This window comes from Aquarana catesbeiana, linkage group LG01 (assembly GCF_042186555.1).
Source record: "Aquarana catesbeiana isolate 2022-GZ linkage group LG01, ASM4218655v1, whole genome shotgun sequence".
Classification (NCBI taxonomy): domain Eukaryota; kingdom Metazoa; phylum Chordata; class Amphibia; order Anura; family Ranidae; genus Aquarana; species Aquarana catesbeiana.
Window position 1 is genome coordinate 509,004,820 of NC_133324.1, and position 26,972 is coordinate 509,031,791.

Below are 26,972 nucleotides of genomic sequence, written 5' to 3' on the forward strand. Positions count from 1 at the left end.
AATGAATGATGCTGCAATGTTACTGCAACACAAAAGTGTGAATCTGCCCTTAGTATTAAAAAGATTTTTACCTCGTCTTTCTTCTCTTCTAGCTGTTGGTCATATTCACTGAGAGATGCCAGGTAAATGAGAGCATTCACATTTTCAAAGCAGTGGATCCACTTCTTGCGCTCAGATTTCTGCCCCCCTACATCCACCATCCTGGGAAAAATATAATAAGCAAAGTTAGCTTTAAAAGCAGAGAGCCTATGTAACATTGTCCTAGCCAAATAATGTTAAACACATGTACATCATATCACTATGGAGTGATAGTAAATCACCTAAATAGGTGCTTGATCATTGAAAGCCAAGCAAACCAATACTGAAAAAAAACAGCTGCACTCAGAACACTAAATACTGTAAAAAAGTTGCAATAACTACAAATAAAACTGTTGCAGTGTCATATTGGCATATCTTCAAACTTCAAATTTTAGTGGTGACTTTAAAACATTAAAGTCTTTGCATGAGGGGTGCGTGGGACAATATGGATACTACAATGGTTGGGACTAATACTGCCATTCCTGAATTTTCACATGGGTGAGACAAAAAAAACAACAACTGAGTACTGTTTTTTCCTTTTTTATTTGCACTAACAGTAAAATCATTAGGAAAAGTGTATTCCCTTTTTCCCCTGCATGACTGACCATGGTTTTATATTGGTGAAACTAGAGTTCCCAGATTTCTGACAATGATGATTTTTAATGATCACAAAATAATGGTGTGACTTGGTGCACTACCACTATACCCAGATAAAAACAACAACAAAAAAACTGTGTTCTTTATGTGTATTTTAGTGCTCGACGAACAATTTTGGCAGAAGTACGTTTTTAAATGTAATCTGGATAAAGTCATAATCATTGGCTGGTGTGCTGTCCCATGTGTCCAAAGACATTCTGGTAGGTTAAAGTGATTGTAAGGGCCAGTTCACACCACATACAGTCCAGTGCGTTTTTTTTCTGCATCAAAAACGCATGGAAAGTAGGTTATATGGTTTTCAATAGCATAGTTCACACCAGTGCTTGCAGTTCAGATGCGTTCCAGTTGCAGAAAAAAAAGTAGAACATGCTGCATTTTTTCTGCACTGGACTGTACTAGAACGCTGTAAAACGCATCAAAAACGCACCGGAACACACCTAAATGCACCAAAAACGCATTGCAACACACTTGTCCTTATTTAAGGTTAAGAAAAAAGGGGGGGGAGCACTGGACTGCATCAAAAATGCACCAAAAACGCATCAATAACGAAAAACATGTATGCAGAAAAACACCTGGAACACATCCGGACTGCATTTCTATGGTGTGAACTGGCTCTTAATAATCACCTTGTAAAACAACCCATTCAGTTTAACCACTTTGAGCCCGTGCTATAGCCGAAAGACTGCTACAGCTCGGGCTTAAAATGCCAGGAGGGCATACATGGACATCCCCCCATAATCCCCCCACAATCACAACAGGCCCTTTACCACATGATCAGCTGTCAGCCAAAGATAGCTGATCATGGTTTCTGGCTTCTGTTAGAGGAGCATCGGGTCCCCTTAGTGAACACCAGTGCTGCTAATCAGTGCCCTCCAGTGCCGCTAATTAGTGCTCACCAGTGCCACCTATCAGTGCCCACCAGTGCCACCTATCAGTGCCCACCAGTGCCACCTATCAGTGCCCATCAGTACTGATAATTGGTGCCCATCAGTGCCAACTATCAGTGCCCACCAGTGCCACCTATCAGTGCTACCAATCAGTGACCATCAGTGCCTCCTAAACAGTGCCTACCAGTGCCACCTATCGGGGCCCATCTGTGCCAACTATCAGTTCCCATCACTGCCACTAATTAGTGCTCACCAGTGCCACCTATCAGTGCCCACCAGTGCCACCTATCAGTGCTGCCAATCAGTGACCATCAGTGCCTCCTAAACAGTGCCCACCAGTGCCACCTATCAGTGATCATCTGTGCCAACTATCAGTGCCACCTATGAGTGCCATTTCTTTGTGCTGCCTATCAGTGACACCTAATCAGTGACACCTATTAGTGCCCATCAGTGCCCATCAGCAAAGGAGAAAAATTACCTGTGTGCAAAATTTTATAACAAAATATGAAAAACATTTTGGTTTTATTTTCAAAATTTTAAAGTTTGTTCAGCAAAACAAAATAAATAAATAAATAATCGAGTGGTGATTAAATACTACCAAAAGAAAGCTCTATTTCTGTGAAAAAATGATACAAATTTTATTTGGGTACATTGTTGCATGACTGTGCAGTTGTCATTCAACGTGTGAGAGTGCTGAAAGCTGAAAATTGGCCAGTAAGCAAGTGGTTAAAATAGAAATGAAAGGTAAAACATTTGTGTGTAGATATAAAAACATTATAAGTACTTGTTTTCCCTTTTCTTATACACACATGCTCACATTCCCTCTGTTTTCAGCTGCATAAGATCTTCCCAGTGAAAGGCTGTGGAGGTGGGACGTGTCAGGGCAAGTCTGATCATTGGAGGAGAACAGGCTGAGTTCCCATCACAGCTAGAAAACTGACCATGCTGTGCTCTCCTGCTTAGTGTGGTTAGTTTTTTTTTAATAGGAAAGCAGGGGGACTGGTAGATTTACCAGGGATTTCACACAAAGGAAACAATGCAAAGAGAACAGGATACTTTTTCATAGAAGTATATGGTACAGCAGGCACATATCAGGAATATGAAATGGGGTATTAAACGATTTAAATGGCTCCTATCTGAATTGGCCTCAGTATGTAAAATGTGAGGTAGGGACCTTAGATTGTTAGCTCCCTGAGGGCAGGGACTGATGATAATGTACAATATGTGTAAAGAGCTGTGATTCTTATTTGCACTATTTAAATACTTGCAGTAAATAGGTAAATAAATCAGTACTTTTGTACTTTTTCACTAATGTCGTGCCGGCAGAGGCAACATCTGTATACTGATGCTACAATAGGGGCAGTTCAATATGTCCATTTGCTGCAGCCTCTAGCAAAGCACATGACCTGTTTGCTGTGAATAATGGGCCTTGCTATTTTCAGAAATCACATTGCCCTGGGTACACCAGTATAATCATGTCCTTTTATTCAAGCCCCGCCCCATAACAAAACTGCCACTAGAATATGCTACTGGAGGAAGCATAGGGGTAGATTTACTAAAACTGGTAAATGCAAAACTTGGTACAGGTCTGCATAGAAACCAATTAGCTTTTTCTTTTTTCAAAGCCTAATTGAACAAGCTGAGGTTAGAAGCTGATTGGCTATTATGCGCAACTGCACCAGATTTTGCACTCTCCAGTTGTAGTGAATCAACCCCATACTGTCTGATTTATACTTACAGCTACTTTATTACTGTATGGACCTACATACAAGAGAAAGGTGGGATGTCTCATGATTTTTGAACTATAGTTAGTCTTTTGGCTTCTCTGAATGTATCCATGCACATGCTTCCCCCTATAGTACTGTTTCTGACTTTAGCCACAAACTCAGAGCTGTTCAGAGGAGGAAAGCAAAGTAAAAAAACAAAAGTTTGTACATTTTGAAGAACAGAATTTACTAAAACTGGTACACTCAGAATCTGCTGCAGCTGTGCATAGCAGCCTATCAACTTCTAACTTCCGTTAGTTCAATTAAGCTTTAATTATAAAACCTGAAAGCTGATTGGTTACTATGCACAGCTGCACAAGATTTTGCACCATGCAGTTTTAGTTACTATAATTTAGTAAATTTAATGAACACACACTCGAACAATTTATAGTAGCACATGTACACACAGTGTATATTTCTTGTTTCTCACCTAAGAGTAACATTATCCACAGAGAAACAATACTCGTTGATTCCTGTAGTTGGCATCCGGACCCTTACAATGTCTTCATTAGTTGGTAGATATCCATCCTCTGTGATCCGTTCCAGATTGGTCAAGTAGCTGCAAGACATGAAGACTTTGTTAGCTGAGATAAGCGAGGCTTGTATATCACATTATGTAATCCTGTGATAACATTTATTGTTTACAATATCTGTAATCCATTGCAGCTGTACATTTTACTCTGTGTACTATGTATGAAAGTGATGTTTGGTCACCTATGGAAAAACAACACATGGCCATATATACGTTTTTATTCTACCATTGACTGATAACTGGTTTCTTTGTAAATCTTCAGCCTGTATGCATCCATATGATGCACATATCTGATTTTTAGGTGCGTTACACATAAAATATCATGATTGCGTTCATTATCGATTATATAAGATTTTTTATTGTATATTTAATATTTATGGGTTTTTTCTGCAATACTCTTTGTATGTGATGTATAAGAACAATATGTATAGCAATCTTTTTACTATGCATTATGTTTTATGTATCCGGAATATGGAGGTTCAAATGCCTAAAACACTTTGGATTTTAAGAGATGTAGGTTTAATAAAGTTTTCCTGTCCTACAATAGTCCAAAATGTTTTTTCTGCTAAGCAATCCAAGAGTTCACAGGTCTACCCTTCTTATAATTTTTTTATGTCACTCAAAGAGCCCTTTCACACTGAAAGTGCCCGGGCATCGGTGGTAAAGTGGCGATATTTTAAGCGGTGCTTTATCGTCTTTTAGTGGCGCTATTGGGCAACTAGCGGGGCGGTTTTGACCCCCGCTAGCGGCCGAAAAAGGGTTTAAACTGCCCGCAAAACACCGCTGCAGCAGCGCTTTGGCGACGGTTCGGTGGCGCTGCTCATTGATTTCAATGGGCAGGGGTGCTTTAGGAGCGGGGTATACCCCGCTCCTAAAGCACTGCAAAGAAGGACTTTTGTGACTCCCTGCCAGCGCAGCGCCCCAGTGTGAAAGCATTCGGGCTTTCACACTGGGATTGCAGGTGAGGCTTTTTTCAGATGCTTTACAGGAGCTATTTTTAGCGTTAAAGCGCCTGAAAAACGTTTATTAAACTGAGAAGTTTTCTCTCGGTTCAGTTCTTGGCAATTTTTTAAAGGAAAATGATCTCCTCTGTAGCCTGTGTATGAAGCCGAGAACTTCAGTTCTCAGAGGGAGAACAGAGGAGAAGTTTTTCCTCTAAAAAACATCCGAGATCTGTAAAGTAAAAGGTGGTCTGCCTGTAATCCTGTGAGATATTGTGAGATTACAGTGCCGCCCAGTTTAAAAAGTGAAACCAAAGGTAAAAAGAACATGCATAGACACATGGTAGCTAACTAATACATATATACAGTGTATATATAGATATATATATATGTGTATATATATATCTATATATACCTATCTATCTATCTATCTATCTATCTATCTATCTATCTATCTATCTATCTATCTATCTATCTATCTATCTATCTGTCTGTCTGTCTGTCTGTCTGTCTGTCTATCTATATTGAGCAAAAAGGCAAAAGGCCTATTTCTCTCAAATATTGTTCACAAACCTGTCTAAATCTGTGTTAGTGAGCACTTCTCCTTTGCCAAGATAATCTCATCTAATGTCTCATTAGTCCACAAAATATTTGCCTAAAAGTCTTGGGGATAATCAAGATGTTTTTTGGTAAATGTGAGATGAGCCTTTGTGTTCTTTTTGGTCAGCAGTGGCTTTGGCCAATTTTGCCCAGTCTCTTTTTTATTGTTGAATCATGAACACTGATCTTACCTGAGGCAAGTGAGGCCTGCAGTTCTTTAGATCTTGTTCTGGGTTCTTTTATGACCTCCTGGATGAGTCGTTGTCATGCTCTTGGAGTAATTTGTGTAGGCCGGCCACTCCTGGTAAGGTTCACCACCATTATTTGTGGATAATGGCTTTTCCCGTGGTTCACTGGAGTTCCAAAGCCTTAGAAATGGCTTTGAAACCCTTCCTAGACTGATACATGTACATTACTTTGTTTCTAATCTGTTCTTGATTTTTTTTAGATTGTGGCATGATGTGTGGCTTTTTGTGATCTGTTAGCGTGCTTCACTTTGTCAGACAGCTGCTATTTATGGGATTTCTTGATTCAACAGCTCTGGCAGTAGTCAGGCCAAGTGTGGCAAGTGAAATTTAACTCTGCTTTCCAAAAAATTGTGGTTAATCACAGTTCATTCATGACTCAGCATGGGAGGGGGGAATTACTTTTTCACATAGGGCAAGGCATGTTTAAACAGCTTTTTTCCCTTAATAAATGAAATAATAATTTAAAAACTGCATCTTGGATTTACTCGGTTTATCTTTGTGTAATATTAAAATTTGTTTGATGATCTTAATCATTTAAGTGTGACAACTATGCAAAAAAAATAAAAAAAATCAGGAAGGGGGCAAATACTTTTTCACACAACTGTATATATACATACGTACATATATGATATATATATATATATATATATATATATATATATATATATATATATATATATATATATATATAAAAATATATAATATTAATTTTAACCCACTGGTTCTGATATACAGTAAAGGAAGAAAAAAGTCTTCTTTCTCTAATCGCACCAGCTTTTCTCACAGATTCTCCATCTGTGAGCTGGAGAATCTGGGATGGAGATATTTCAGAGTAGTGGCCAGTGAGATCTTCAGTTCTCACTTTTGTAAACTGGCCATTTTTCACAGAATGATTGTGTGCTGTGATGAGAAGCAGAGAACATGTTCTCTGCTCATCTCAGTTTCATAAACCGGTACACACCAAAGATCAACCAAGATCCTGAGGATGAAAGCTTTTCTCTGTTTCATAAACGAACACCTTAGTCCAATGTCACACTTGTGATCCTATCACTGGCCAAACCAGTGTCGGGACAAGATCACTATGGAAGACACAACAGGGAGGTGAGACACTCACCTGCTTGCATGAGTCACTCCCTCGCCAGCTGGATGAACAACATGTTGCTTCCTTACTGGTGACACATATTCTGCAGCATTTTTGGCAGGGACACATTCAAAACAGATGAGTGCCTTTCCTGTACATTTTAGCGATCTTGTCACTGGTGAGTTCTCTCCAGTGACAGAGTTGCAAGTGAGACAAGTGTATGTCAAGCCAAAGTGTTTTTTGTTTTTTTTTAGTTTTGAATAGCCCCGGGAAGGGTTAGAACCCATTTTATGTTTTTACTGCTACCCAGGGTTCTGTTAGAGAGAATTCCCCTCACTTTGTGAGATACAGACAAAAAAAATAATATGGGGCAGGGGTTCTAGCCTTCTCTGTTCTAATAATAAAAAAGACATTTTATTTTTGTGTTACTGTTACTTCCTGTCTGGAAGAACTGTTATACCTCAGGGTTGCCTGATATGATTCAGACCATGCAAAAGCCTGTTTCAAAACAGGACAAAATCTATTTGAAATCTACAAGATTGTGGGGTTAAGAGCACCAGTCTGACTGTGATGAATTTGATAACTGCATCACAGTAACACAGAAGCTGCAAACAGTACTTTGACATGAGAAGATACTATAATGGTTTTAAGTCGTTTTTTTAATTTTTCTTATCTTAATTGTTTTAAAGTGTATATATTTTTTCAATGATTTTTTATTGTTTATGTAACATCTTAAAGTGTTCGTTAACCCAAAAAAAAAAAAAAATACACATCCTGGTCCCTTAACCACTTGCTGACCGGCTTACACCGATATACATCGGCAGAATGGCACGGCTGTGCAAAACAACGTATGGGTGTGTTGTTCCCTTTAAGAGCCATGGAGGCATGCGCCCGTGCGCGGGGGACCCGATGCGCATGGTTGCAACCGCCAGCCACCCGCGATCGCAGGCACGAGAGCCAGCACGGGGATTGTGTGTGTAAACACACAAATCCCTGTTCTGTCAGGGGAGAGGAGACATATTGTTTGTTCCTAGTAAGTAGGAACAGCGATATGTCTCCTTCCCCAGTCAGTCCTATCCCCATACAGTTAGAAACACTAGCTAGGGAACACATTTAACCCCTTGATCGCCCCCTAGTGTTAACCCCTTCCCTGCCAGTGACATTTACACAAAAATCAGTGCATATTTATAGCACTGATCGCTGTATAAATGTCAATGGTCCCAAAGATGTGTCAAAGTGTCAAATCTGTCCGCTGTATGTCGCAGTATGGCAGATCACCGCCATTACTAGTAAAAAAAATTAATAATAATAAAAATGCCATAAATCTTTCCCGTAGGTTGTAGACGCTATAACGTTTGCGCAAACCAATCAATATACGCTTATTGCGATTTTTTTTTACCAAAAATATATAGAAGAAAATATATTGGCCTAAACCGATGAAGAAATTTGTTTTTTAAAAACATTTTTGGGGATATTTATTATAGCAAAAAGTAAAAAATATTGTTTTTTTTTTTGTAATTGTTGCTCCTTTTTTGTTTATAGTGCAAAAATAAAAACTGCAGAGGTGATTAAATACCACCAAAAGAAAGCTTAATTTGTGGGAAAAAAGGACACAAATTTCGTTTGGGTACAGCGTTGCACGACCACACAATTGTCAGTTAAAGCGACGCAGTGCCAAATTGTAAAAAGTGCTCTGGTCAGAAAGGGGGGAAAATATTCTGGGGCTGGAGCGGTTGAAGCAGATTACACAGCACAGTGCTTGTGCTGTGTAATCTTCCCCCCTCTAAACTGTAAAAAAAACTCCCTGAACCTGCCACTTCCTGTATGCCCTCTCTATACTGACCACGATAAACAGGGCTACTGAGCCCTGACCACCGTGGTCAGAGTGCATCTCTCATTTATACACTGCTGTCCCCTCTGCTCTCCTCTCTCCCCCCTCTCCTTCCTGCCTGACAGCTCCCTCTCTCTGTCTCTGTCTCCGCCCCCCCGCCCCTGCCGCTATTAAAAATTAAAAACCCTACAATTGTCACAGACAGACCCTCTATTAGAGCCTGGCATATCACACTATGGAAGTTATTTTTTAAAAACGAGCTTTGTAAATACCTATTTACAGCTGTCTTCAGGTGGGTCACATGACTCGCGGCTGCTTTACAGCTACGAGACAGGGCTTCTGCGGGAGGAGCCGAGCGCCATGTGATCTCCCTGGCTGACGTCAGCTGGGGAGATCAGGTGGCTGCTCGGCTCCTCCCTTGAAGTCCTGTCTTGTAGCTGTAAAGCGGCCATGAAACATGTGACTGGCCAGAAGACAGCTGTAAATAGGTATTTAGAACACTTGTTTTTTTAAATAACTTCCATAGTGTGGTATGCCAGGCTCTAATAGAGAGTCTGGTAGTAACTTGAAAATTAGACTTAACAAACACTTTAACTTAACAAATAAACATTCAATACATGCAGCTATGACACGGGAGGGGGGGGCACAGAGCATTGCAGATCTTCACCCTCAATGGCATTGTTCCTCCTCTCCACCCCTCCTCTGCCCGATTAGGGACCTTTTTTCCGTTATTTACTTTTCTTTAATGAATTTGTCCAGCCCCGACGTGCCCTGTTCCCCTTTTGCCTCCATTGATATGAACATCACATATCCCAGTAGGCAAACCGAGTAAAAGAAGAGGGCCTAGCGGGGCACCAACAGAGAAACATGTTGGATGAACCCGGGCTCTGCCAGAAGAGAGAATCTCCGCTGGACATCGCTGGGTGGATGAGTATCTAAAATTAGCCAGACCACCATTAAGGTATAGGTTAAAAAAATCTGGTTCCTTTCAGACTGTCCCTCTCTAACTGAAATTCTGCCCAAAACAGAAGGAGGGATAAGAGAAGAACAGGAAGAAGATGTGATTTATTCCTCTGACTCATTCAACTTATAAGTTATGTAATCATTGGTTACATTTATTTGCAATTGTCGCTAGTGTTCTCCAGAATAGTTACATTGTATTTCTTGTTACAAAAACGTATGAATTTCTTATGCTCCTTTATCAAGGTGGTCATAATGCTTTATTTTACTACTGCCCATAATAAAAGAACTTAGAAGAGAAAATAGAACAAAATAACAGACGTTTGCCCAATGAATAAAGAACAAATGTATATGTAGATTCTTTGGATGAATGACTATAGACATTTTTTAGAAATAGACCCCTAAATCCTAGTACACACAGGCCGAATGTCGAGCAACATCGGCCTGTTTAATAAAAACCGTCCGACATTCGGCCAGTGTGTATAGCATTCGGTCCGACAGAAGGTGGCCATGCAATGCGGAACAAATTATCTTCGTTTCCATTAACTTCTATGGGGAAACTCACTTTGATATGCAAGTGCTTTGGATTACAAGCATTCTCCTGGAACTGATTATGCTCGTAATCCAAGGTTCCACTGTATAGAGTTGCTGGCCAGTTACAGCTATGCTCACTCATGCTTTATTGATTGCCATGCAATCTCCTCAGCTTCTTGATGTCTACTGGCCATGAATAAAAGGTTGGGTGGGCCTAATTAGACCTGGGAAGAATTGTAGAAAGACGTCTTAGGTTTCTCCTGCATGCACAGAATGATTTGTCATAGGGTGCTGTTCTCATTCACAATGCAGTGGCCTGGCATAGGTCCAGTATCCATTGCCCCATTACACTGTTCAATTAAACAGCGCAGCTCAGGGAGGAAGAGTGCTGATTTTTCTAAAAGCTGCCATCAGAAGGTATTTTAACCCTTGCTGGAGCAGTTAAAAAATAGTAAAACAAACTTCATATTTATTAATGAATATACAGCCTGATTGTATTACAGTAATAAATAGTAAGGGTTCAGTTGGGCTTTAACCACTTATGGACCGGAAGATTTTCCCCCTTAATGACCATGCCATTTTTTGTGATATGGCACTGCATCGCTTTAACTGACAATTGCGCGGTTGTGCGAAGTTGTACCCAAACAAAATTGATGTCCTTTTTTTCCCACAAATAGAGCTTTCTTTTGGTGGTATTTGATCACCTCTGCGGTTTTTATTTTTTGCATTATAAATAAGAAAACAGACCTACAATTTTTTTTTTAAAAAAACAATATTTTTTACTTTTTGCTATAATAAATTCGTCCCCCCCCCCCAAAAAACAAAAAGTCTTCATCAGTTTAGGCCAATAGGTATTCTTTTATATATTTTTGGTAAAAAAAATTGCAATAAGTGCATATTGATTAGTTTGCGCAAAAGTTATAGCATCTACAAAATAGGGGATAGATTTATGGCATTATTATTTTTTTTCTACTAGTAATGGCGGTGATCAGAGATTTTTAGTGGGACTGCGACATTGCGACGGACAGATCGGACATTTTTTACACTTTTTTGGGACCACTGACATTTATACAGCGATCAGTGCTATAAAAATGCACTGATTACTGTAAAAATGACACTCGCAGGGAAGGGGTTAACACTAGTAATGATCAAGGGGTTAAATGGGTTCCCTGGGAGGTGTTTCTAACTGTGGGGGGAGTGTACTGACTGGAGGAGGGGAGAGACCGCTGTTCCTGATCACTAGGAACAGATGATCTCTCTCTACTCCCCTGTCAGAATGGGGATCTGTTTGTTTACATTGACCGATCCCCGTACTGGATCTCTGTGGAGCGATCGCGGGTGGCTGGCAGACATCGCGGTTGTCGGCCACGTGCATCGGCTCCCCTGCGGTGCAGTGGGCGCACGCACCTCAGGCGGTGCATGCGCGCCTGCTATAACTCTTAAAAGAGCCGACGTACACCTATGGCGATTTGCAGGAAGGAATCAACCTGCCGCAGTACAATGACGGCAGCTGGTTGGCAAGTGGTTAATTAACTCTGCCAAAAATAACCTTATTTATCAGATCAACCCCTGCTGAACTTACTGGTAAAGCTGATTTTCTTTTCAATACTGAAACACATATAGGGGTTGATTTACTAAAGGCAGATAGACTGTACACTTTGCAAGTGCAGTTGGACTCTGAAAGTGCAATTGCTCCAGAGCTTAAGTAAATTAGATTGAGCTTTACTTTGCAAAGAATATCCAATCACACACAAGGAAAACAAAGTTGTCGGAATTTCCGATCGCCAACAACGCGGTGACGTCAACCACGTACGACGAGACTAGAAAAGGCCAGTTCAGAACCAAGCGCGGCACCCTTTGGGCTCCTTTTACTAATCTCGTGTTAGTAAAAGTTTGGTGAGAGACCATTCGCGCTTTTTCAGACTCGTGGCTTTCAGATCGTTTTCTGCGGTTCAGTTTGTGCTTGTGGGTTTGTATCTGCTCTTCAGTGCGTGCAAGCAAGTTCCGCGTGACTTATAGTCATTGTGTTCTTGTTCGTTCGTTACTGTTTTTCAGGTCGCTCTTCACAGGCCTTGCTGTTCTTCAGTGCGTTCTGTTACTTCGTTCTGAGCAGCCGACCGTTTTCTAGCCATGTTGCGTATACGTACTCCTCGTAGAGTTTGTGCTGTGCGGGGGCTTGGTGTTGGGGTCCTGACCTTGACACAAGTCCAGTCCATGAACAGGGTGGGGAGGAGTTCATGGACCAAGAATTGGTTGCTTCAGCGTGACCAGTTCTCTCGTATGCCTTTGCTCCGTGAGATCCGTGAGAATAATCCTGATGATTTCAGGAACTTTCTCAGGATGACGGACCCCGTATTTCACCGTCTGCTGGCTTTGCTCACCCCCTATATCAGCAGGCAGGATACCTGCATGAGGCAAGCCATCATTGCGGAGCAGAGGCTCGTCGCTACCCTGCGGTACTTGGTGACAGGGAGAAGCCTGCAGGACTTGAAGTTCTCAACAGGCATCTCCCCCCAGGCTCTGGGGATCATTATCCCAGAGACCTGTTCTGCCATCATCCAGGTCCTGCAGAAGGAGTATATGAAGGTAAGTTTTTTATCCTTTAATATCACATTTTATTGTATTGAATGTTTGATAATATATTGTATTTCTTTCCTCATTCCCTAATTACCATGATTGTAATATGCTGTGAATGTCCCCTTTGTTCTCATGCAGGCTGGATTTTTCTGTAATTATTTTTTTTGTCCTTCATACATATTTGCCTTCAATAACCTCCCCAGCATGCTCTCCTGCCCTATATTCACCTCATGGAGTCACTTAATGTATTTTATCAGCTCCATAGAAGTGTTTTACCCCAAACACCCCCTAAAATGTTTTTAAATGTGATTTGTGCTTTACATTCAGGCAGAGTGCCAGAGGCTTTTTTTGTGGTGTCCCCAAATCATTTTTAGTAACCCTCCCTCCCCCCAACTGCGAAGTCAGCTGATCCCAATTCTCTATCTATCCTCAATCATCTATCTGCTGACTTTGCCAAACCCATACACACTATACCCATCTCTTTTGTGGTCTGATTTATGGATGAATTCCCCAAAGCATGTAGTGCAAGGGCCTGCCTGTATACTTTCAAATGGTACTGTTTAAAGTTTTTTTATCCTATTATTATCTTGACAGGTAATAGCAGAATGTCCAAATGTCCTCAAATGTGTACAGTGTGTATTTATATCTTTGCATTATGACACTTCTTACCTGTCCAATGGGCTGCCAATAGTGTAACTAAGGAGGGGCTGTTCCAAGTAATACCCTGTATTTAGGCATTCATCTCTCAATAAAGTGGAGAGGGTTACCTGTCCAAGATTCCCCACCCCCTATAATGTTAGAAATGGTCCATGAGAGGGGGGGGGGATATGATAGGTGTACCTTATACTTTGGTGTTGTTAAATTCCCCTTAATAAATGCTATCTGGAGGTTGGCCAAGAATTTTTGTGTCTAATCTGCTTGCCATGTTTATGTGCAAAAATACTAATTTTTTTTTTTTCCTCAACGGTTTCCTTCAATGCCACAGGAATGACAGACTGTGGCCTCCCACTTTGCCCAGCAGTGGGACTTTCCTAACTGCGGAGGGGCAATTGATGGGAAACACGTCCACATCGTCCCACCACCCAACTTGGGGTCGTACTATTTCAACTATAAGGGGTTCAATAGTATTGTGATGTTGGCGGTGGTGTCGGCTAATTACGACTTCTTGTATGTGGACGTGGGGAAGTATGGCCAGATGTCCGATGGTGGAGTCATCGCCCAGACGGAGTTCTACAGGCGTCTCCAGAATGGCAGCTTGGACTTGCCACCTCCAGAGGACAATGTGGAAGGACTCCCATTCGTCTTCGTAGCGGATGAAGCATTTGCGCTGGGGGACCATCTTATGCGACCATTCCCTATGAGGACCCTCACCCCAGAACAGAGGGTTTTTAATTACCGGCTGGCCAGAGCCAGAAGAGTGGTGGAGAACACATTTGGAATCCTGGCCAGCCGGTTCCGCCTATTTCTGACACCCATCCATATGGCGGAGTATAAACTTAATCATCTAATCCTGGCGTGCTGTATTCTCCATAACTTTTTACGCCAACATTCGGCCAACTATGCTGGCTTAGTTGGGCCTGAGGCCGGAATGATACATGAAACAACACTGACGGCGCTTGAAAGTGGCCGTCCTGGCTTGCCCTCCCTGAGTGCCCGTGATGTCCGGTTACGATACCTGGAGTTCTTTGCGGGTAGGGGGGCCATCAATATGCCAGCAAATTTGTGAATCCTTTATCAAATAAAAAAACAAAAAAAATAAAATCTTTGTTGACATTTACTGCTTGTGTTTTTTAGATGACTCTGACAGAAATGTGGTGAGTCCTGAAAAGGGCGTGATTGTGTAACCTTATACAAAGCACTGTTGTGTGTTATTTACTAAAGGCAAAGACAATTTGCACTACAAGTGCACTTGAAACTGCACTGAAACTGCACTTGTAGTGCAAAGAGGATTAGCCCTTAGGAAATAACCCCCATTTTCACAGAAAGCAGCAATTAGAGCCCCACAAAAGTGTTGTAGTGTTGAGACAATAATCCACACATTCTTGATGAGCAATCTTTTTAATACCTGCACAATCACATGTGCATTTAGAAAAGGTTTTTAAAACAAACCAACATGTTTGTTGTATATAAATTTTTGGGGTAGCATTAGAAAAAAGAGAAATGTCCATTTAAGCTAAAACAGGCATGTGTAAAACCAACAAGAAAGACACAAATCTTGAACTTACAAAGTTCACATTTGGTAGAACTTGAAGGCAATATCAGACATGAGTATTTAGGAACTGTGTTTGATATTGCGTTCAGATGGGGTGAAGTCACCCCAGGAAAAGCCAAATTTGGAAAATGCACACAAATTTACCAATGTCAATGCTACCTGCCATCACGGGGGATAAAGGGACGTGTTTTGGGGGATCAACCCCTTCCTCTCAGCTACTTTATTATTGATGAAGGGGTTGCACCCCCAAAACGCGTCCCTTGATCTCCCGTGATGGCAGATAGCACATGTGGGCACACTGTGTGCATCCTCCAAATTTGGCTTTTTGAAAAATCGCTAAAACATTTAGAACATTGTAGCACACCAAAAAACAAAGGGATTTGGAGGGGTTTTAAACTCGCCCCAAAACATCAATGATGTTTTTATTTTTTGTAATAACATCATTGATGTTTTTAATGGAGGTTTTCCAATTGTAAATTACATCCCATGATCTCCCAGATCAGGATCTGGGCACTTTCTGATGTGAAAGGATCTGGATCCACAACATCACAATCACCTAAAAAGAGAGAAACCAAAAAAAAACAGGTATGAAAAATATGCCGGCATCCATCTCTTACCTGAGCCTGTGGTCGCAGACACTCACCTGTTGTGGTGACAATTTCCACCACATCTTCTTCATCCTCCTGCCCTTCTTGTGTTGGGTGGATTTCCCCTTCTTCCAGAGGTGGGGGGTCGGTGGTCTCCTCGGATGAAGGGTGCCCTCCGAGTCTTTTCTCCCCTATGTACAACAAAAATGGTATACTTAGCATACAGATATTTGATGGCAGAACTATAAATCTGAAACATTGCTTGGAAGTGGGGTACAATTGTCTATTTTGACCGAGTTCCAAAATGGAGCATTTTCAGTGTCCTTTGTCAAGCTTCAATGCTTTATCTGTTTTGTACAAGCTTCACAGATAGAGACCCCCCTATAGTATACACTGGAGCACCTGTGTGCCCCCCCTAGTAAAAATGGTGTTCTTGTGTCCCACACTAGTGCTCCAGTGTCCAGATGTGAAAACAGCTGCTGAGTGTCCTCTCCTTACACAGAATCTAGTTTGCATTTCATTCTAGTAACAAAGCCATCTACACAACCAAATTAGTTTCAGACAAGTAGGGCGTAAAAATTGTGGCCAAATGCATATGGCCTAAACAATGGTGTTTTATAGGCCGAAAGAAAAATGTTTGATACGAACGAATAATGTGCCCATGAACATGAAAGTTGCCATTTAAAAATGTACACTTGTACGAAAAGCACATGGAGCAGCACAAACGTAAGAAACATAAAGAATAGGAACACAGGACAGCTACTTACTTTTTTGCAGCACTCTCCGGATCTTTCTGTACTGCTCATGTTCTAGTAATTTCAGGTCCGACCACCGCTTCCTGAGCTGATCTTTTGATCGTTGTACCCCGAAATTCCGGTGCAGACTCTTGACCACTTTCGCCATGATCTTGGCCTTTCGGACATTGGGGTTGGGGTAAGGTCCATACTTCCCGTTATAGTCGGCCCTCTTCAGGATGTCCACCATCTCCAACATCTCCCAAAGGACATATTTGATGCCTTAAATCTTCTCCTTCTGGATCCAGACATTTCAGGCTCCGGGCTTTTCTCCCCCTCCTCCTCGTTGCTGTAATTAGTACACCTGCTGTGTATCCGCCATGTGCTCTTCCCCCACTGTGCCGAATGAAAAGGGGCGGGGAATAGACTAGAAAGAATGTCAGGGGCGGGCGGAGTTACACGCATGCACAGTGTGTATAAAGCGTAACATGCATGCGTATTACGTACGTTCTGTGAGCGGAGGAAGGAGCATCAGAGGCGCCGATCGTGATAACGAAGGTAAGATCTAAACTTGGGCCTATACTGCTTCGAAATGGAAGCCTATATTGTAACAAGATTAGGGGAGTTTGGCCTGACATTAGGGTTTGTCTAGTGTTGTGTCTTGCAGAGAAAATGGATGGCTTCAATGACCACAACTTCCTCCCCCTGTTCATAGACAAGTACAGGGAGCTGCCCTGTCTGTGGCAAGTGAGACACCCCCATTACAATAATAAACAAAAGAGGCAGGCAGCGCTGGAGAAACTGCTGGAGTTGGTGAAGCCAGTGGTCCCCACAGCAACCATCCCCTATTTAAAAAACAAAATTGGTGGCCTGAGGAGCACTCATCTTAGGGAGCGCAAGAAGGTCACGAATTCCCAGAGGTCTGGAGCTGCAGCAGATGACGTTTATGTCCCCAGGCTGTGGTACTATGAGAGACTTCGTTTTCTGTCAGACCACACTGAAGTCAGGGAATCCCTCTCTACTCTTCCTTCCACTCTTCCTTCCACCCCAGCTGAGGCTTCCGATGTCCAACCTGGGCCTTCCAGCCAGGAAGAAATGGAGGAGCCCAGCTTGAGTCAGGTATAGCATTCTTCTACAGATTTCGGGTCAATAAATAAATTATGTTTACTAGATGTTATTATTGATCACTAATTGCTGATTGAAAAAAGTGTTTTACATATCAATAGACAGTAGTGGGCACCCAAAATTGGGACAAGAATGAAAAATCCTGGGCTCAGAAGGATAGTCTGTTATATTTGATAACATTAAATTTGCAACAGTCAGGAGGTGAAAATTGTGTGTGATTGATGAATAAAAAATTCAAACTATGTCCCTTTTTCATACACAGGAAGACCTCAGCCAGGAGGAGGTTGTGGAATGTGGCAGTCAGGAGGAGGCGGGGATTAGTTGCAGCCAGGAGGAGGCGGGGCTAAGTGTCAGCCAAGAGAAGCCTGGGACCAGTCGCAGCCTGACTGAATCGCAGGTTCCTCCCCTCCGCCTTCCATACAAAAGAGCGAGGAAGACGACTCCCATGCAGGACTCAGCGCTCAGGCTCATTCAGGAGGCTTCTGCGTCCCTCCCAGCCTTACCCACTCCTGAAGAGGCCTTTGCCTGCATGGCTGCCACAAAACTGCAGGGCATGCAGGAGGGTCAACGCAAGCTATGTGAGGACCTGCTTTATAAAGTCCTAACTAAGGGGGTGAGTGGGGAACTAACACCCAAGACCGACGTGATTGAGTTGGACCATCCTCCTCCTCCTCCTCCTGCTGCCACAACTCCACCACCAGAGCCACCGTGTGGAAGGAAGCGTGGAAGGAAGACAAGAGAGTGATGGCCCTGGGTTCAGTCTGGTCTGACAGAAGCTGCAGTCTCTCGTATGACCACAGCCTGAGGACACAGATGTCATCTGCTGCTTTCCGGATCTCTGGGACTTCTGGACCAGACTGCACTCCCTTAGATATGGACTCCTCAGGCCACCAATTTTGCTTGGAAATAGTTGATGTGTGCCCTGGGGGTCCAAGGCTTCACCCATTTCTGCTGTTTCTCCAGCATTGCCTCCCTCTTTGTTTAGTTGTGAGCCCTTAATAAATGAATTTTTTGGGAAAATTATACTCTCCTATGTGTGTTTTCATCCAAAAAGGACAGTTTGTTGGTGAGGATTCAGGTACATTTCTAAAATACAATGTGAAATTAACAAGGGACAACAACACCAAACAATCTCCTACAGATTAAATAGAACAACATATCAATTGTGTTGTGGTAACTTGACACAAAAAACACACACAAAAATTTTCTGGAGTACAAATAAAAATCCAAAACAACAAAAATCAGCATTGAAAAAAATACAAACCAAAAATAACTAATCTGCCTTAAAACCAAAAAAAAAATTAAACAGCACCAAAATAATGTTGTCAGGTGTGACAAATCAAAATATATTGAGGGAATCCCGATAAATAGTAAAGAAAGAAGTTTCTGAGAAGTGTGTGTGAATATGAGCAGCAAAACTACTTAATTCTTCTCACATTATAAAGAAGAAGAGAGTGCGCTGTATTAAACCATTTTTTACATTGCACCGTGACAAAAGTGCTGTATCCATTGCGAACGCTAAGTTTACCAGACCGAGCTGTTCCGTGTCGGAATTTCTTCTGAGCATGCGTGGCACTTTGTGCGTCGGAACAGGCCACACACGGTCGGAATTGACGCGATCGGATTTTGTTGTCGGAAAATTTTATATCCTGCTCTCAAACTTTGTGTGTCGGAAAATCCGATGGAAAATGTCCGATGGAGCCCACACATGGTCGGAATTTCCGACAACACGCTCCGATCGTACATTTTCCATCGGAAAATCTGACCGTGTGTACGGGGCATAAGAGTGCAACTGCACTTGCAAAGAGTACAGTCTATTTGCCTTTAGTAAATCAACCACAGTTTTAAACTGAACATACGCTGATAGTTTTTTTTCTCTCATTCAGCCTAACAAAAAGAAACAAACAAAAAAACTGATTCCTCAATCAATGCTAATAGCTATTGTAGAATTTATTTGTAGAATTTTGATGTGGCTCTTTTAGGAATTAGCTGATGGTAATATTTGTTATAAAGTGGTATCAGGGTACAGGGTGACATGTAATTGATTGAGAGAGGAAAGTACAGTGGGAGGAAAGGGGAGGGGATGTTTTTTGGCACCTTCACATTGGGCACCTAAGGACTTTATTCCAGTCATTTTTAAGGAAATGGCTATGCAACTCAGACCAGGACCACACAGTGAATATTGGATGGATAAGTGCTAGAAGAAAGTATTTCATCTAGTAGGCAGCATTTCAGGAGTGGGGGGAATTTACTATTGGAAACCTGTACAAAAACACAGTTGTACTTTAAGCCTCATTTAAAGTGTTTGTTACCCCAACACTTCATATTCCTGATATGTGCCTGCTGTGCCATGTACTGGCATGAAGAAGTCTCCTGTTCTCTTTGTATTGCTTCCTTTGTGTGAAATCCCTGGTGTTCCTGCCAGTCCCTCTGCTTTCCTATTAAAAACTGACCACACTAAGCATGAGAGCACAGCGTTGTCAGTTCTCTAGCTGTGCTGGGAACTCAGCCTGTTCTCCTCCAATGATCAGACTTGTCCCGACTTCTGACACGCCCACGCTGCACAGCCATTCACTGGCAAGCTCAGTGTGCTGCTGCTTCTCCTCCCCCCGCTCTTATGCAACTGAGAACAGAGGGAATGTGATCACTTATAAAAAGGAAAAAAAGTTTTTTATGGTGTTTTGTTTATAACACAAATGTTTTGTTTTTTCGTTTGTATTTTAAACTGAATGGGCTGTTTAACAAGGTGATCATTTACAATCACTTTAATCTATAAAAAGTATGATTTAGAACAAATGTTATTAATACAAGACTTGTTATTGTACCTTTTATCACTGATTAAATATCATGCCTTATATTTATCGGTAAGGTTATTAACCTTCAATTTTATCCTATCCTCTCTTAACAAGCTTGTTAATCTTGTCAACTTCACAAAATGTAAAATAATCTTGGCTAAAATTGTTATTTTGATAAAAATGGCTTGCTTTTATTGTTGTTGGTACTGTTTAGTACTTCTAAGTTCATTTATTTACTTCTCATGTGGTCTTCATTAACTAGTTTAAATATTCAATAAAAGAAAGAACAGTTGACCTGCTGAACATTTCCAATTGAGCCTATAGTCTTTTTTTTGTGTGAAATCCTTACTACAGTATATAGTCTTTACTATTTCACATGCTGCCAGAATGTTACTATCATATTCTGTTATAATACTTGTGTCTGGGTGATAGATGCTTAGTCCTCGTTAAAGTCATTTTATGGGCAGTTCTGGTCTTTATTTATTCTTGTTCTCTTTATCTATGCTGACACTCCATATACGTCAGCATGAGTCATTTTTTTTCTTGGTTGTGATATAATTCTACTCCAATGAAAATTGCTGACAAATTAGGTGTGTGACTCATAGAATAATTGCAGGAACAATTACATTAGTATGAACAAAGAAAACATTACAATGTATAATTGATGGTGTTCTCAGGATTAAATATATATTATACAGTGGGGAGAACAAGTATTTGATACACTGTCGATTTTTTAGGTTTTACAAAGCATGTAGAGGTCTGTAATTTTTATCATAGGTACTCTTCAACTGTGAGAGATGGAATCTAAAACAAAAATCCAGAAAATCACATCGTATTATTTTTAAGTAATTAGTTAGCATTTTATTGCATGACATACAGTGGGGAAAGTATTCAGACCCCCTTAAATTTTTCACTCTTTGTTATATTGCAGCCATTTGCCAAAATCATTTAAGTTCACTTTTTCCTCATTAATGTACACACAGCACCCCATATTGACAAAAAAAAAAAAAAAACATGGAATTGTTGACATTTTTGCAGATTTATTAAAAAAGAAAAGCTGAAATATCACATGGTCCTAAGTATTCAGACCCTTTGCTCAGTATTTAGTAGAAGCACCCTTTTGATCTAATACAGTCATGAGTCTTTCTGGGAAAGATGCAACAAGTTTTTCACACCTGGATTTGGGGATCCTCTGCCATTCCTCCTTGCAGATCCTCTCCAGTTCTGTCAGGTTGGATGGTAAACATTGGTGGACAGCCATTTTTATGTCTCTCTAGAGATGCTCAATTGGGTTTAAGTCAGGGCACTGGCTGGACCATTCAAGAACAGTCACGGAGTTGTTGTGAAGCCACTCCTTTGTTATTTTAGCTGTGTGCTTAGTGTCATTGTCTTGTTGGAAGGTAAACCTTCGGCCCAGTCTGAGGTCCTGAGCACTCTGGAGAAGGCTTTCGTCCAGGATATCCCTGTACTTGGCCGCATTCATCTTTCCCTCGATTGCAACCAGTCGTCCCGTCTCTGCAGCTGAAAAACCCCCCACTGCATGATGCTGCCACCACCATGCTTCATTGTTGGGACTGTATTGGACAGGTGATGAGCACTGCCTGGTTTTCTCCACACATACCTCTTAGAATTAAGGCCAAAAAGTTCTATCTTGGTCTCATCAGACCAGAGAATCTTATTTCTCACCATCTTGGAGTCCTTCAGGTGTTTTTTTAGCAAACTCCATGCGGGCTTTCATGTGTCTTGCACTGAGTAGAGGCTTCCGTCGGGCCACTCTGCAATAAAGCCCCGAATGGTGGAGGGCTGCAATGATGGTTGACTTTCTACAACTTTCTCCCATCTCCCGACTGCATCTCTGGAGCTCAGCCTCAGTTCTTCTTTACCTCTCTCACCAAGGCTCTTCTCCCCCGATAGCTCAGTTTGGCTGGACGGCCAGCTCTAGGAAGGGTTCTGGTCATCCCAAACGTCTTCCATTTAAGGATTATGGAGGCCACTGTGCTCTTAGGAACCTTAAGTGCAGCAGAAATTTTTTTGTAACCTTGACCAGATCTATGCCTTGCCACAATTCTGTCTCTGAGCTCTTCAGGCAGTTTCTTTTGACCTCATGATTCTCATTTGCTCTGCAATGCACTGTGAGCTGTAAGGTCTTACATAGACAGGTGTGTGGCTTTCCTAAACAAGTCAATCAGTATAATCAAACACAGCTGGACTCAAATGAAGGTGTAGAACCAGCTCAAGGATGATCAGAAGAAATGGACAGCACCTGATTTAAATATATAAGTGTCACAGCAAAGGGTCTGAATACTTAGGACCATGTGATATTTCAGTTTTTCTTTTTTAATAAATCTGCAAAAATGTCCACAATTCTGTGTTTTTTCTGTCAATATGGGGTGCTGTGTGTACATTAATGAGGAAAAAAAATGAACTTAAATGATTTTAGCAAATGGCTGCAATATAACAAAGAGTGAAACATTTAAGGGGGTCTGAATACTTTCCGTCCCCACTGTAAGTATTTGATACATCAGAAAAGCAGAACTTAATATTTGGCACAGAAACCTTTGTTTGCAATTACAGAGATTATACGTTTCCTGTAGACCTTCTCCAGATCCTTCAGGTTTCAGGACTGTCTCTGGGCAATACGGACTTTCAGCTCCCTCCAAAGATTTTCTTTTGGCTTCAGGTCTGGAGACTGGCTAGGCTACTCCATGACCTTGAGATGCTTCTTACGGAGCCACTCCTTAGTTGCCCTAGCTGTGTGCTGTGTGTTTTGGGTTGTTGTCATGCTGGAAGACCCAGCCATGACCCATCTTCAATGCTCTTACTGAAGGAAGGAGGTTGTTGGCCAAGATCTCGCGATACATGGTCCCATCCGTCCTTCCCTCAATGCGGTGCAGTCGTCCTGATCTCTTTGCAGAAAAGCAGCCCCAAAGAATGATGTTTCCACCTCCATGCTTCATGGTTGTGATGGTGTTCTTGGGGTTGTACTCATCCTTCTTCTTCCTCCAAACACGGCGAGTGGAAAAAAAAAAGCTCTATATTTGTCTCATCAGGCCACATGACCTATGACCTTCTCCCATTCCTCCTCTGGATTATTCAGATGGTCATTGGCGAACTTCAGAAAGGCCCGGACATGCGCTGGCTTGAGCAAGTGGACCTTGCGTGCGCTGCAGGATTTTAATCCATGATGGCGTAGTGTGTAACTAATGGTTTTCTTTGAGACTGTTGTCCCAGCTCTCTTCAGGTCATTGACCAGGTCCTGCCGTGTAGTTCCGGGCTGATTCGTCACCTTCCTCATGATCATTGATGCCCCATGAGGTGAGATCTTGCATGGAGCCCCAGACCGAGGGAGACTGACCGTCTTGAACTTCTTCCATTTTCTAATAATTGTGCCAGTTGTTGCCTTCTCACCAAGCTGCTTGCCTATTGTCCTGTAGCCCATCCCAGCCTTGTGCAGGTCTACAATTATATCCCTGATGTCCTTACACAGCTCTCTGGTCTTGGCCATTGTGGAGAGGTTGGAGTCTGTTTGATTGAGTGTGTGGACAGGTGTTTTTTATACAGGTAACAAGCTCAAACAGATGCAGTTAATACAGGTAATGAGTGGAGAACAGGAGGGCTTCTTAAAGAAAAAATAACAGGTCTGTGAAAGATGGAATTCTTACTATAAAATGCAAATCAATTATTTAAAAATCATACAATGTGATTTTCTGGATTTTTGTTTTAGATTCTGTCTCTCACGGTTGAAGATTACCTATGATAAAAATTACAGACCTCTACATGCTTTGTAAGTAGGAAAACCTACAAAATCGGCAGTGTATCAAATACTTGTTCCCCCCACTGTATATGCAGAAACTGAAAATCCACAGAATCTTTCCAGAACTTTATTCTTAAAGTGGAACCTCAGTCAATTTTTTTTAGGTTAAGATAGAGCTGTAAAGGGTTAGGACCTCTTTCAGGCTTTAATAGTTGTCTGTGTTCCACTGGGAAGGTTTGGAACTTCTTATTTGTCACATATTCTAGTACTCTCATGATCTTACTAGTAAGCAGAGTCAAGCAGGTGAAATTCTCTTCTTTTCTCATAACACCTGCGAACACCGGGATCATTCCATAATGTCTTTATGGCAGCAACATGATGTTTTTCTATTTGCTTTACATTATATACATCCAAACTTTTGATCAGCTTCCCATTCATCTATGAAGAAAGAATACAATGACATTGTCAGTGTGAGAAGAGGAAAGTGCAGAATTTAGGCTAAGAATTAGAATTGACAATGTTTCTCAACTTTATTAAAGAATGCTTCCCTTTGTAAAAAAAATGATAATGTAAAAGAATATATATATATATATATATATATATATATACAAATATGCTTATAGCCTAGGCCATCTTTATGTAGAGCGACAATTCTTTTTTTCAGATCCTCAGAGAGTTCTTTGCCATAAGGTGCCATGTTGAACTTCCAATGACCAGTATGAGAGAGTGAGAGCGATAAAACACCAAATTTAACACACCTGCTCCCCATTCATACCTGAGACCTTGTAACACTAACGAGTCACATGACACCAGGGAGGGAAAATGGCTAATTGGGACCAATTTGGACATTTTCACTTAGGGGTGTACTCACTTTTGTTGCCAGCGGTTTAGACATTAATGGCTGTGTGTTGAGTTATTTTGAGGGGGCAGCAAATTTACACCATTATACAAGTTGTACACTTACTACTTTACATTGTAGCAAACAGTGTTAATTTTGGCAGCAAATTTCGATTTAGTTTTAGTCTTAGTCTTGGGAATAAAATGGCATTTTAGTTTTAGTCCCATTTCAGTCTTCTGCAATTGTTTTAGTTTTAGTCCTATTTAGTCGACTAAATCTCCAGTACATTTTAGTTGATTAAAATGTCTTACGTTTTAGTCGACTAAAATCTCCAGTACATTTTAGTCGACTAAAACTCATTTTAGTCGTCTAAAATCGAATGGGCGTAATTAAATTGTAATGCATTAGGTAAACATTTCTCTACAATTTCCAAACTCATTATGAGTGAAAAATCTAATATGTTATTATTTATGGCATTGAGGTATGAACATGCACTACAGACCAGTGTTAATTTTGAAGTCAAATTTCAATTTAGTTTTAGTCTTAGTCTTTTGACTAAAATGGCATTTTAGTTTTAGTCCCATTTTAGTCTTTTGACTAAAATGGCATTTTAGTTTTAGCCGTATTTTAGTCATCTCAATTGTTTTAGTTTTAGTCGTATTTTAGTCGACTAAAATAGTATTAATTTAGTCGACTAAAATGTTTTAGTCAACGAAATTAACACTGGTAGCAAAGTGTAATTTCTTCAGTGTTGTCACATGAAAAGATAAAATAAAATATTTACCCCCCCACCCCACTTTAGAATAATCACATTGGGGGTTATTTACGAACGGCAAATCCACTTTGCACTGCAAGTGCACTTTCAAATGCACTTGAAAGTGAAGTAGCTCTAAATCTAAGGGGTAGATCTGAAATGAGTGGAAGCTCTGCTGATTTTATCATCCATTCATGTGCAAGCTAAAATGCTGTTTTTTATTTTCCTTGCATGTCACGCTTGGATCTACAGCGACTGCACTTCCAAGTGCACTTTCAGTGCACTTTCAAGTGCACTTGCAGTGCAAAGTGGATTTTCCTTTAGTAAATAGCCGCCATTGTGTTGCTTTGCAGCCTGAAATGAAGACAGACACAGTTTTTGTTTTATCCATCTGTAGTTACGCAGTGCAACTTATAACATCAAAGTGAAAGATATAACACCAACATGTCAGAAAAAAAAATTTAAAAAAATTAAAAAACATAATCACTGAGTTGGAAAAAGGATTCCCCCATTGTGTCAGTATTTTGTTGAACCACCTTTTGCTTTAATTACAGCATTTAGTCTGTTGGGATATGTCTCTACTAACTTTGCACATCTACAGTAGACTTTGCAATACTTGCACACTCTTCTTTGTAGAACTGCTCAAGTTCAGTTAAATTTGATGGTGACACTTTGTGGACTGCAGTCATTCCACGGATTTCCAATGGGGTTCAACTCTGGGCTCTGACTAGGCCATGCAAGGACATTCACCTTTTTCTCCTTCAGCCACTCACTGTGTGGTTATTTTTGCTGTGTGGTTTGGGTCATTGTCATGTTGGAAGGTAAACCTTCTTCCCATTGACAACTTTCTGGCAGAGGGCAGCAGATTTTCCTCAAGAATTTGACAGTATTTGCCCCATCCATTTTACCTTCTATCCTGACAAGTGCTCCAGTCCCTGCTGCAGAGAAACACCCCATAACAGGATATTACCACCTCCATGCTTTACTGTAGGAATGGTGTTATTTGGATGGTAAGTTGTATTGGATTTCCACCAGACATATTGTTTGGTGTTGAGGCCAAATAATTCAATTTTAGTCTCATCTGATCATAACACCTTTTTCCATGTGACCTCAGACTCGTATATTCATGTCTGCATGTGGTCTTTCTTGCATCCCTCCCATACAAGCCACATTGGTGGAGAATTTGTGATATTGTTGTCACATGCACACAATGACCACTCATTGCCATAAATTGCTGCAACTGCTTCAGAGTTGCTATGGGCCTCTTGGTAGCCTCTCTGACCAGTTTCCTCCTGGCTCTGTCATCCAGTTTAGAGTGACGTCCTGATCCAGGGAGAGTCTGTGTTGTACCAAATACCATTTCTTAATAATAGACTTCATTGTGCTTCTAGGCATTGATAGAGCCTTTGAAAAAAAAAAATTGTATCCATCTTCTGACAACTTTCGTTGCCTTGCCACCCATAGTTGATTGTTTCAGTTGC

General features: G+C 41.1%; 1 protein-coding gene across 1 annotated transcript in view; it reads right to left on the reverse strand.

The window, feature by feature from the left end:
- The window catches only part of GNA15 (G protein subunit alpha 15), a 177,336-nt gene that overhangs the window by 56,274 nt on the left and 94,090 nt on the right, over nt 1-26,972 (reverse strand). Inside the window, exons 3-5 of the mRNA XM_073593802.1 lie at nt 24,183-24,337; nt 3,819-3,947; nt 72-201 (exon numbers count right to left, since the gene is read on the reverse strand). Coding sequence (XP_073449903.1) covers nt 72-201; nt 3,819-3,947; nt 24,183-24,337 — 414 coding nt within the window. The remainder of the gene's footprint in view (nt 1-71; nt 202-3,818; nt 3,948-24,182; nt 24,338-26,972) is intronic.